This window comes from Nuphar pumila, chromosome 10 (assembly GCF_984573655.1).
Source record: "Nuphar pumila chromosome 10, dmNupPumi1.hap1.1, whole genome shotgun sequence".
Lineage (NCBI taxonomy): Eukaryota > Viridiplantae > Streptophyta > Magnoliopsida > Nymphaeales > Nymphaeaceae > Nuphar > Nuphar pumila.
The window spans coordinates 1,028,235-1,041,512 of NC_143258.1; the positions used below are offsets into that span (position 1 = coordinate 1,028,235).

The 13,278-nt window shown below is 38.3% G+C and overlaps 1 protein-coding gene across 1 annotated transcript; it reads left to right on the top strand.

Moving 5' to 3' along the window:
- The first annotated feature begins 754 nt into the window (after positions 1–754).
- On the top strand, positions 755–4,886 carry LOC149823166 (glycerol-3-phosphate 2-O-acyltransferase 6-like). The gene is made up of 2 exons (XM_090019896.1): positions 755–1,378; positions 4,017–4,886. The coding sequence occupies exons 1-2, from the start codon at positions 755–757 to the stop codon at positions 4,884–4,886; spliced, it is 1,494 nt and encodes a 497-aa protein (XP_089876022.1).
- The last annotated feature ends 8,392 nt before the right edge of the window (positions 4,887–13,278 follow it).

Below are 13,278 nucleotides of genomic sequence, written 5' to 3' on the forward strand. Positions count from 1 at the left end.
AGGTCTCACCTTTGTAAGGTAAACACATACCCCTGATCATTATGGCACCTCCAATTCACTTGCATAAATGATAATTAACTACTATCCAAGCTCCAAAGGCAGGCTCATTTTTTCGTGGCCCCACCATCAAAGCCAAGCCAGGCAACCAAGCCAAGTAGCTCATGGCTCATGTCACCAGGACACACCATTTTGGCACCCTAAACCAAACACGTCATGTCACCTTGATACGTGATATATACAACCCACAATTAGTATTTTAATAGGTTTTAATAATGTAATTCGAATTTAATAAAAAATGCACTTTTTATATTTTAAAACAGCAAAATTTAGTTTTCAATTGCCTAAAAAATTAAAAATTTGTTGTCCCCATCTCTTTTTTATTGAATCACACATCGAGTCGTACCCATATCCTTGTGACAACTTCAAATCAAGCCAAGCCAGCCTAAAACGCCAAACCAAGCCAGGCCACAAGGCACAAGCCATACCTCGCCGCCTAAAGAAGTCAGGCATATTGAATGAAGTTAGGCGTTGGTTTCACCTGCTCTGACCTATCTGCCATAATTTAAAACAAAAACCTAAAACCCCCAAAACCAACTAAGCCCAAAAAAACTTGTGGCTTTCCCACCCAACAAAACCATTAATGACCCTCTTAGGCCACCTTCATTCCCTCTCATTTAAATCCCACCCCTCATCCTTCCCTCCCTCATCACTTCCCCTCTCCTCCCTCCCTCCCTCCCTCCAAAAAACACCCACCATGTCCTCCACCAAACCTCACCATTTCGAGCCCATTTCTAGGTGCAGCTCCAAAAACCGGTCCCACCAGACCGTTGCAGCGGACCTAGATGGAACCCTGTTGATATCTCGCAGTGCCTTCCCTTACTACATGTTGGTTGCACTAGAGGGTGGGAGCCTTCTAAGAGGCATCCTTCTCCTCCTCAGTGTTCCCTTAGCCTACTTCACCTACATCTTTGTGTCTGAGCCCCTCTGCATTGATATTCTTACGTTCATTGCCTTTGCTGGGCTCAAGGTACGTGACATAGAGATGGTCTCTAGAGCAGTGCTGCCTAAGTTCTATGTAGAGGACGTGCACCCTGAGACTTGGAGAGTCTTCAGCTCGTTTGGCAGGCGTTACATAGTCACAGCCAACCCCAGGATCATGGTTGAGCCCTTTGTCAAGAACTATCTGGGCGCTGACAAGGTGCTCGGCACTGAGCTGGAGGTAACCAACTCTGGCCGCGCCACCGGGTTCGTCAGGCGCCCTGGCGTGCTCGTTGGCAAGCTCAAGCGCGATGCCGTCGAGCAGGAGTTTGGCGAGAATTTGCCGGATTTGGGTATCGGAGATCGTGAGACGGATCATGATTTCATGTCGGTTTGCAAGGTTGGTGTTCTTGATATTTTCTCATTTAGATCACAGAAAAAGTTGTAACTAATGTTGGGCTATCTTATGGAAGTACCAGATTTTCTTAGATTTTAAAAGTTCCTGCTGCTACTTGGGAAGCTGAAAACTTATAAAGGGTGCAACTTGCTGCTTGGATGCTTCTGGAAATCATGATTCTCCTGGATTTCCAGCATTCTTAGTAGCTTTGGTAGTTGGATTTTGGAAATTCTAGATATTCAGGTTAGCTAGTAGGTGCACGGTTTCAACCATGCTTCTCGATCCGATTAAGCAATTATGCATCTTAACATATCTACATTTTGATGTCTCTTTCACCATTTCTTTCAATTTGTTTCCTCTCTTGTTCTACAATACCTGGCTAAAACAAAACTGTAGCCATGTTGGCATTTTTATGCATCTAATTATCCTCTCTGTTGTGGTTTTCTTGGGTCTTATTCACAACTCTCTCTCTCAATATTGAAATTATCCTTCATTCCAAACAAATCAGGTCTCAGGTGTCTCCTTAACCAGCTTTTTTCCTTTATGTTATTATACTGAAAAGAACAAAAACAGTTCTAGTGATATGGGTTCATGTTTTTGTGCAGCTAATCATCCTAGCAGTTGTGGCCTCTAGGGGTCTTTTTCACTATTGCTATTGCCATTAATCTTTTATCACTCTCACCCCCTTGTGTTCTACATGTGAAACATGTCAAAAGCTTCCCATCACCAACAAAAAACTGAAAAGTTTCTGTTTCTTACTGTACCAAAGTTAAGGAAAGGCTCATGCTATTCCATAGGCACTTGTCTCGTGAACTTTCAGTTTTTATCGTCGTACAGCTGCCGTTGTTATTTTCACATGATTTGTAGTCACCCTTTTTCTTGTTTTCTGTAACCTTTTCTGCCATTCCCTTCCCAAAACCCCAAAAAGCAGAAAAATATAAATCAGGGTTTTAGGGAAAATTCCATTTGGGGCTAAACCTTTTGCCCCTAATTCCAAAAAATGTCTCACATTTTTAAATTTCCTGATATGAACTTCTATTTTCCCAGAAACTGCTAATCAACGGCCTACTTCTTTAGTGTATATTAGTCCAGGTTAGGTCAAAAGTCACATTACAATAACAACCTTTATAATCAACAGTTTAAAATATTTACCTGTTTCTTTTTTATGAGAATGAATGACTAATTTTTCAATTTCAAAAGACGATATAGAAAATATAAAAAAACACGTATTTCAAGATGATAGATGTTGACCTGAAGTCCCTATTTGACAATTTCTGAGAAAATGGTGTCGTATATCAGGAATTTCAGAAAAGTGAAAGCCATTTTTAAAATTAATAGCAAAATGTTGGCTCCAAAATGAAACTTGTGGTCGTATCTTGTCATTGACTGATAACAAAAACAACCACTTGGTAATTGTGGAGCAAGCTGCACGGAAGAGTTGGACTACATGAGGTTGGACTACATGAGGTCTGGAGTTAATAAAGGGGCATTGATTTCCTGTGTGCTGCGCTATGCACAAAGCTGGCCTTCTGTGCGCCCTCATAAATGTCCAGAAAGAGTGGTCAACCATCAGTAGAAACCCTTCAGGTTCCAATAAAAATGTATATTTTCTTTCAGTACAATTAGTTGTGCTACGTTAATCATGCAGAACTCTTAGTTTTCCAAGGGGTTAAAGAAAAAGTCTATCTGATTGACTTCAGCTACTAGGTAGATAGATAGACAGATGGTTGCAGGGTGAAGTCTATCAACCCTCGACTACCAAGACATGTCATCGCTACTCTGATATTAACACAGTGGTTGCACTAAAAACATTCTTTACAGTGATTCTTCTTTTGAGTTAACCAAACAGAAACCATACAACTATAGAACTTGGAGGTAGAACGACCATCTGTTATAGTCAATTGTCAGCTTCTTTTTAATGACTTGCCCATTCACAAAATCTCATGTAAAATGAAACGAAATTAAGATCATATTTGGTCCTGCTTTTTCTTGTAACGTGTCCTTTTAGAATAACAGATGTCAAATGGTAGTCTGGTTGTCACTAAAAAGTTCTAAAAGAAAGATAAAATTTCATTTAGAGGCCAACCTCTTGCCCCTATTGCGAAAAATGGGCCACACAATTTTTTGAAATTTCTGATATGGGCCATAGTTTTTCATGGAAACTGTCAAATATGAACCTCACGTTAACGTCCATCATTTTCGAAAAGCATGATTCTTCTTGGTTTATCGTATTGTCCTTTGGAACTGAAAAATACTACATCCTCATGAAAAAGAAAAGGGTAAATATTTTAAGCATTTGATGTGAAGGTTGCTGTTATAATTTGACTTGATAAAGGTAGGCATTTGTTTGGCAGTTTCAAGGAAAACAGATGACACAAATCAAGAAATTCAGAAACTTGTGACCCATTTTGAAATTAGGGGAAAAAAGGTTGGCCCCTAAATGAAACATTGATGAATGGGGCTTCATTACAAACTGTTGTTTGTGATATAGACGCCCATCTTATTTCCACTGTCAAGTATTTATCTTGTACCACGATCTCTGGTGTATCATTTTATGCAACTTTAGTCAGCTCTCTGATTCAACCTTTGTTATGCACGCAACAATATCTTCACCAATTTCTATTTTTCTCACTCTCTGTAGGAAGCCTACATGGTACCTCCCACAAAATGTGTGCCACTACCAAGGAACAAGCTACTCAGCCCAATTGTTCTACACGATGGCCGCCTGGTCCAGAGACCAACCCCTTTGGTGGCTCTCCTAACCTTCCTTTGGATGCCAATTGGATTCATACTTTCTCTCATGAGGGTCTACTTCAACCTACCATTTCCCGAAAGGATTGTGCGCCATATGTACAAGATTGTTGGCATTCAGCTCATAGTTAAAGGGAATCCACCGCAACCTCCGAAGAAAGGTGAGCCCGGGGTTCTTCTTGTATGTGATCACAGAACAGTTCTTGATCCAGTAGTTATAGCAGCTGCACTGGGCAGAAAGATTAGCTGTGTCACTTACAGCATTAGCAAATTCTCAGAGCTCATCTCACCAATTAAGGCTGTTGCATTGTCGCGGGACCGTGTAAAGGATGCCGAAAACATAAAGAAGCTGCTTGAAGAGGGAGACCTTGTTATCTGCCCGGAGGGAACCACTTGCAGAGAGCCATTCCTCCTGAGATTTAGTGCTATGTTTGCTGAACTAACAGACAGGATAGTCCCAGTTGCCATTAACACAAAACAGAGCATGTTCCACGGGACTACTGTGCGCGGCTGGAAGATATTCGATCCCTACTTCTTCTTCATGAATCCGAGGCCGACTTATGAGATCACCTTCTTGAATCAGCTTCCAGCTGAGCTTACCTGTAAGGGTGGGAAGTCTGCCATTGAAGTTGCTAACTACATACAGAGGGTTCTTGCTGGAACACTTGGGTTCGAGTGCACCAACTTCACTAGGAAAGACAAGTATGGGATGTTGGCAGGGACCGATGGCAGTGTTAAGTCCAGGAAGGAGAAGGCCTAGAGCAATAAGGAATAAAACAAGAAATTTGAAAAAAAATTGTTGCTCTTGGAATTTAATTTTCATTGTTTGTCCATGCAAATCTGGTTGGCACATTCATATGTTAATGTGTGGTACTTATATATATTCTGCAAGTATATATGATATAGAAAAAGGCTTTCTGGTGAGATTATAAACACCAGAGAACTTGTATGAAATGTTGAAGTTTGCATGATCATATATATATTAATAGATGGTTCACTTGTATTGTGGGATGATTCCTTGATATAAATGAATGCTGTTTAAGATGGTTTGGACATGTTGCACGGAAACTTCTCACAGTGCCTGTGAGAAAGATTGACGTGGTACGAGTCTGAAAATATAAAAAGAAGACCACTTAAGACATGGAAAGCAGCAGTTAAAAGTGACTATTATAAAGTTACGACAGATTAGCTTTAGATAGGCAGGAATGGAGAAATATGACTAGTAAAGAAAGACTTGATGATGAATGTTTATTATGATAATACCAACTAGTTCATAACATATGTAAATTAGTGAATTCACAAGCTTCACAAGGGTATTTTCAATCTTTCGATACAAAGGGGGGTGTGGGAAGAGCAGATCAGGTCATGTTTTATATAACCAATCGCCAGTTATATATAATCTCCACCACACATCTCGCTTGAGGAACCTTGAGATTGGGGCTCACACATATCCACCAAGTGAGATGTGCGATGGAGATTGAATTAAACCGAGAAATCAGTTATATGCAAATACAATATGGTTAACATATGCAGTAATTAGTATTGTCATTTCTAGATATGTAGTGAACTGCAGATCAACGCTATCTATTGATTGCCTATGGTTCTCTAAGAATCTGTGATGCAAAACCACAACGGAAACAAAGAAAACCACAAGATGAAAAGAAAATAACAAAAGAAGATACAAGATTTTTCATAATTTGGCACTCAAGTCAACTTACCCCGCGAAAGAGGAGCAAAAAATCTACTAGCAAATGCGAGAAAAATACAATGGCAAGATACATAGCTCTCAAAACCCTAGTCCCCCAATACACCCAAAACTCTCATGCCCAACTCTCAAAAGGAAAAGACTATATTATAGAGTAATGGGTAGGTGCTAAATGAAATATGCTAAATGATACATGCTAAATGAGTTTTTCAGGATTTTTTCTATATATATATATATATATATATATATATTACAAAACTGAAGAGGGAAATACGGGGGCTCCCGGCACCCCAAAGGGCTTTGTGATGGGCTCCAATCTCGAGCCTAATGGTCGAATCCCTCCGCTACCACCACAAACTCATCCCACTGAAAATTTCATTGTACAATCACCAAAATATTTTGAATCTAGTCATGGATCCAAACTGGCCCAAACTTCAAGACACCCACAACAAAATAATTGAAGTGGATTTCACAGACTAATTAAAGCTAAAGCCTCCTCGATTGAGTTTGATTTACCCAGCCCGGTAGGATTGCCCAATTGATTAGGAACTTAGGACGTGCATTGGAATGTCTCGAAGCCTCGGATGTCATAAGTTCAATTCTCCTTAAGATCAAACCACAGCAAGGTGGGGAGCAAAAGTACAAGGCTGGTCCACTTTCATTGATCAAAAGGATCTTGACAGTTTAGCTTAGGGATGCAAATGGTTTGGATCCCGAACTAAATACATGGGATTCAGATCAGAATCAGATCTGGAACAGTGGAAAATTGCAAAACCTCCATCCTGAATCTGACCCATTTGCATCCCTATTTTACCTGTCACGAACAGGGGTACAACTCCAAACATTTGGATGGGACAATTCTTGTGTGTCCCTCGTGAAGCTTCACTATTAGCTACTCTTTCATGCTTTTCTTGAACCTTGGTGCCACACGGAACATAGGACAAAGGGTTAAGGAGTCATATTTTGATTTTTGATGCCAAGCCTAGAGCTGAGTCGGTTCAATAGGTTCAATATTGACTTCACTGTTCTGCAAAACTGGAGCTAGCATACTGAGCCTAGACGAGACTTTATTTAGTTTTGTCAAAAACTTGAGCACAATCCAATTATCCATTATATCAGAGGCTTTCCTTTTTCATGTTTTCAGCATAGTTTTTCTTTCCTCTTTATCTTTGCTGCATTTTGCAAAAAAATAAAAAGAAAAAGAAAATGATTGAAGTTATAGATATAGATCTGACCTTATCAGGCCCAGGCTTGGGCTCATCTTGGCCTGTATGCAGCTCTAGTTTGACCTCACCAAACGTGGGCTTGTCTTGGCCTTTTGTGCAGCTCTAGTTTGATCTGACCAACTTAAAAAGATAATTGCCCTAAGGGGGGCTGGCATAGTGGGGTTGAGGCTATGGGGAAAGGGTCTCGGCCTTAGAGTTTTATGCCTTGGGAACTGTTGGATCATATTTCGGATCACACAGTTTCACAGTCGTCATCATGATATAAAACATAATATAAATAAGAAAATACAACAAAGTATACAGCATGATCAACAGACGACCGAAACAATAACAGGGAGCAAGCATGACAGGTTCTGCATAAAACCAAAATCCAGACAGCAGCATATGGACAAACATATACATGGAACACAATAAACATAAAAGAAACATGTTAATACTGTGTAACAGGCTAAGGCGTACGGAAGTACTCCCCTTAGAGAAGATTCGACCCCACATACAGTGCAAATCAGGGTTCGACGTCCTTCCCCCAGGATACAATATCCACGACGAACCGAACGGTGCACTCCGACGAGTCGTCCTTCGAAAACAACCTCTTCGAACCAAATGTTGCAGAACACACTTTCGGGAAAACTCAGGAAAGAGAGAGAGAGAGAGAGCAACAGGGGAGATGGGAAATCGCAGAGCTCCAGAAATTCGTCTGTCTCAGCCTGTGCGTAACCCCAGCCCTTACCATGCTTTTATAACCCACGAACGGTTATGAAACGTGGAAGGACCCGTTACAGATTCTGAGGAGACATGATCCGTTAACGGTCTTCGAAAGATCGAGACCCGTTACGGAATCCGAAGGGCCATAACGGGCACGGAATACGACGTTACCGAATCCAAATAACCAAAGAAACTTTGGGTAAAAAGGTACTTTGTCTTGATTGGATATGGCCCTAAAGGGCCAATTACCCGAACCCGAACCGAACCGGCTCGGCTCGGCACGACACGACATGGTGGGCGGGCGCGCACGCGCGCGTGTGTGGTGGTTATCCCACTCCCTTGTTCTCAGGAACAAGTGTATGAGTTCACTAGTTGCTTATAAAGCCCTCAGAAAACTCAAGCAAAAGCAATATGGGACTATTCCACCTCATCAAGACCAGTTCCTCTAAACAACCCATGTTTCTCCTTTGAATTCTTTCTCCCTACCTTCTTACACCTAACAGGAACAACAATCTTATGTATGGCAGGCTGAGCCAGCACGACCAGTTCTTTGATCCCAAACATAGTTTCTTTACAGCAGGGTACACAATTACAGCAACAGAAACAAAAATCCAATCTCAAATGCATGAGGTGAAGGATGGCTTCCCTTCATCGTTCCTTCATAATAGGCTGACTTTCTCACCTTTCCTGAATACGATCCTGCCTTTCTCATATTTCCATGACATGAGACAATCCTTATCTATATCTTCTAAACCTCTTGTCATTTTCTTGTCTAATACATTTGTTTCCATTATGATCATGAAGACCTAGTCCTAGACCATTAGATCCATCACCAACTGGATCCATATCTTTAACAATAAGTCATTGATTGAGTGAATAAAACTTTTGAAAAATGACTACGGATGATTTAACTTGATTTTTTTAAAACCCTACAATTTCGGATATTCTTCCGATGTCCAAAATCACAAATATTCGACATCATTATAATCTTTTTACCCTTCACAACTGTGAATTTAGACCTTTTTGTGATAAAATTATACCGTTTGTTAGTTGTGTTCAGTACCCACTTAAATCCAGAATTGCAGGTTTTTTTATGTGGAAACTCATAAACATGCATATATTTATTTGCGAAATTTTGGCAAAACTGAAACTACCAAAATAAAAAATAGCCTACTCTTTGGAGTATAATAAAAAATTTTACATAAAAATATTTGTGAAACACTTCTCGCAAATATCATACTGTTTTGCATATATCTTGAAATCAGATAAATTTACGTGTGAAGCTCCACTTAAAGAGAACCAACAAAATTGTAAATACACTACTTAAATATTTGCAAAATTTTTATTATACATGATTTTTTTTAATAGTTATGAATTTGTCAAATAATATATATACTCATTTTTGTTTGAGGGTTTCTTCTTCTCATTTGTGTTTGCAAAGAACTCTATAAAACCCTTGCAGCGATTTCTTAATTTTGAAGAGGTTGTGGTATCATCATTGTGATTAACTTTCTCATCTAAAGGTTCAAAATGTGATTTCCATATAATATATACGTGGGTATCCTTATGCGTATTTTTGTTTAATATGGCAGCCTATAATCAGGAGTGTGAATGGATCCAACTTGCTATCATTGAATACCTTTATGTGTATTTGTGTTTGGTTATTACTATAGATTTTTTTTGTATATTTCTTTGTGTTGTCATCAACGCCTCCCGCCACTAGATTTAACGTTTAACGTTTATTATGTTTACAATTTTCTACATAAAAAATTATATATTATTGTAGATAATTTATGATTGTTTTGTTTGTCTTTTAGTTAATATTTGTTGTTCTCGTGTTGGTATAATACGGCTAGAGTTCACAGTGCATAAGCATTGAAAGGGCCAAAGTATACTATCGTGGTTATTGTAGGCAATTAATGATGACGTCTAAAAGGGCTAACATAAACTATCGTAGGTCTGATTAAACTAATTGAAAATCTTTACTGTTTTAAGAAATTTACAGTTTTGATGTTTCGTAAAACTAGATATGCGGTAGACTTATTGAGTCTCTGGTAATGTTATTATCATGTTGAGGATGATGATGATGATGTAGAATTGATGTTAACCACTAGTGGTGTTTACTTGAAAGTTTTCAAAGTTAATGAATGAGCAATTAAATAAGTACTTGATCAATGAAATAATACAAATCTTGTAGAGAATGTGCATGTGGCTTATACATCATTTATCAAGCTGACTCCTTGGATGATTATTCAATTGTCTCAAATAGTGGATGATTTTAATGTTGTACATGATCAATGAATCACTGCAAAGGATATGAAACCATGTATCCCATATAGTAGAAAAAAATGCTAGTGATCTTCATTACAATAATTTAAATAACATGTAGCCTTTTCGGGCATACCATAATGTTAAGTACAAGTTATAATTTTGATGTAATTTATGGTTGAGATATAAGTATAATTATGAACGTGATATTTCAGAACTTGGAGGTAAGACGACCATATGTTATAGTCAATCTCATGTAAAATGAAAAGAAATTAAGATCATATTTGGTCCTAGTTTTTCTTGTGAGGTGTCCTTTTAGAATAACAGATGTTAAATGGTAGTATGGTTGTCACCAAAAAGTTTTAAAAGAAAGAGAAAATTTCATTTAGAGGCCAACCTTTGGACCCTATTGCGAAAAATGGGCCACACAATTTTTTAAAATTTCTGATATGGGCCATAGTTTTCCTGTAAACTGTCAAATATGAACCTCACGTTAACTTCCATCATTTTCGAAAAGCATGATTCTTCTTGGTTTCTTGTATTGTCCTTTGGAACTGAAAAATACTAATTCATCTTCATGAAAAAGAAAAGGGTAAATATTTTAAGCATTTGAGGTGAAGGTTGCTGTTATAATTTGACTTGATAAAGTTAGGCATTTGTTTGGCAGTTTCAAGGAAAACAGATGACACAAATCAAGAAATTCAGAAACTTGTGACCCATTTTGAAATTAGGGAGAAAAAGTTGGCCTCTAAATGAAACATTGGTGAATGGGGCTTCATTACAAACTGTTGTTTGTGATACAGACGCCCATCTTATTTCCACTGTCAAGTATTTATGTTGAACCATGATCTCTGGTGTATCATTTTTCATAATTTGGCACTAAGTCAACATACCTGGCGAAAGAGGAGCAAAAGATCTATTAGCAAATGCGAGAAAAATGCAATGGAGATACATAGCTCTCAAAACCCTAATCCCCAAATACACCTGAAACTCATGCCCAACTCAAAAAAAAGAAACCAGTATATTATAGAGTAATAGGTAGGTGCTAAATGAAATATGCTAAATGAGTTTTTCAGGGTTTTTTTATTTTATTTTTAAATTCATACCTTACAGATCTATGCACTTGATTTTATAGGGATCAACTCTTAAAGTATTTTATTCCGACACAGGTGGGTTTTTATAAGGTTCGAAAAATCAATGATCCAAAATGTTTGTAAATTTTGGAGGCTCCAAATACCATTTTTTCATTAAAAAATACATGATCTGGATTCCTCATAAATATATCATGCCCAACACATTTATCGGGTTGGAATTGAGAAAAAAATACCGAAAGGTCAGAAAAACCCATTTAGCACCTATCATTTAGGATATTTCATTTAGCACCTCTCTCTCTCTCTCTCTCTCTCTCTCTCTCTCTCTCTCTCTCTATATATATATATATATATATATATATATATATATATATATATATATATATATATATATATATGATAGACAACAAAAAATACAGAATTGGACAGGTTCATACTAGGGGCTCCCCGCACCCCCAAAGGGCTTTATGGTGGGCTCCAATCTCGAGCCTAACAGCCCAATCCCTCCGCTACCACCACAAACCTCCATTGAAAATCTCATTGTAGAATCACCAAAATATTTTGAATCGAGTCATGGATCAAAACTGCACCAAACTTCAAGACACCCACAACAAAATAATTGAAGTGGATTTCAACTTAATGCTAAAGCCTACTCAATTGAGTTTGATTTATCCAGCCCCGGTAGGATTGCCCAATTGGTTAGGAACTTAGGACGTGCATTGGAATGTCTCGAAGCCTCTGATGTCATAAGTTCAATTCTCCTTAAGATCGAACCACAACAGGTGTGGAGCAAAACTACAAGGCTGGTCCACTTTCCTAGGGTTTACCGGTATATAATGGGGCAAATTGGGCTTGATCCTAATGGGTTCCTCATCATCAAGAGGGAAAAAAATGTATGCTCTACTCTTAAATTGATCACTCCTATTAATCAAAATTGCAATCTACGACTTCATCTTTATATTAAGTTTGGATTTTCGTGTCATTGATCAAAGGGATCTTGACAGTTTACCTTAGGGATGCAAATGGTTTGGATCCGGAATTAAATACATGGGGATTCAGATCAGAATCAGATCTGGATCAGTCAAAAAAAATTTCACCCCATCTTCATACCCCTCTTAAATCTTTTGCTAGTTGTTTTGATCAAATCTGACCTTATAGATGGTTTCAGCATGATCTATTTAATGAAAATAAACTCTTGGAAATAAAAAATATGATCTTTTAACTGACAAAATTTTATGCTTTGTAAACTATTGATTTTTGAATAGCCAAAAAAGGAGCTTGGATTTCGGTGATTTAAATGTGGATCTTCAGTAAATAAATCACATCTATGGAGTCTGATTTGATCAAAACAACTTGCATCAACACAATCCCATGGATGACATAGGGGATCAGTGGAACCGATTTGACCTTCTGCCTGCCTGGCCTTGGGGCCCTCAGAGCCCACAACAAGACCCTGACCTACTGAAAGCCTTACTCAGTTCTTGCCAGGTTAGGACTTGCCCAAGACTTGTAGTGCTGAGTTCAGTTCAGATCAAGTCAAGCTCTTTAAACATAGACCTCAGTCTGTTCACTAATCAGGATGGATTAAGTCCAATTTTTATCAGGCTTGGGGCTGAAGAGGGCATTCTAAACCAGGCCCATCTTGGGTCAGGTACCTGGTACTCAACTCGATGTCCACCCCTACTCTTTATCTGGCTAGTGTGTTACTCAGGTTGACCTGAATAATTTTCCGAGTGGCTGAAGCAGGACGCACCTGGGTTCAAGATCCATTTGTAAGTCCATTCTGTTTCTTTTTTTGGATATTTTTTTTAATATTTGGATCATGATTAGGGCTTGGGTCCATTGTGAATCCACATTTGATCATTTTTTGAGTTTCATAGCGATTTTAACGATACTAATCGGTCGATGCAGGCCCCTTCACAACGATACTCACAACATTGAGAAAGAGGTTCGAGAACGGGAGGGTGGGGGAGAATCCGAAGGTAAACAAGCACAACTACAACGAGAAAAACAACAACAAAAACAACAACAAAATAAATAAAAATATATTACGTGTCACATGTTAAAAACATTAAAATAATAATAAAATTTTATTTTTTAGTATTTTTTTTGCATTTATTAAAAAATAGCCGATTCAGGGGTGAAGGGTATCGATTT

Coding starts and splice junctions, on each gene's coding strand:
- LOC149823166 (XM_090019896.1), top strand. CDS start 755: ATGTCCTCCACCAAACCTCACCATTTCGAGCCCATTTCTAGGTGCAGC. Junction 1,379..4,016: donor ATTTCATGTCGGTTTGCAAG/GTTGGTGTTCTT, acceptor CACTCTCTGTAG/GAAGCCTACATGGTACCTCC.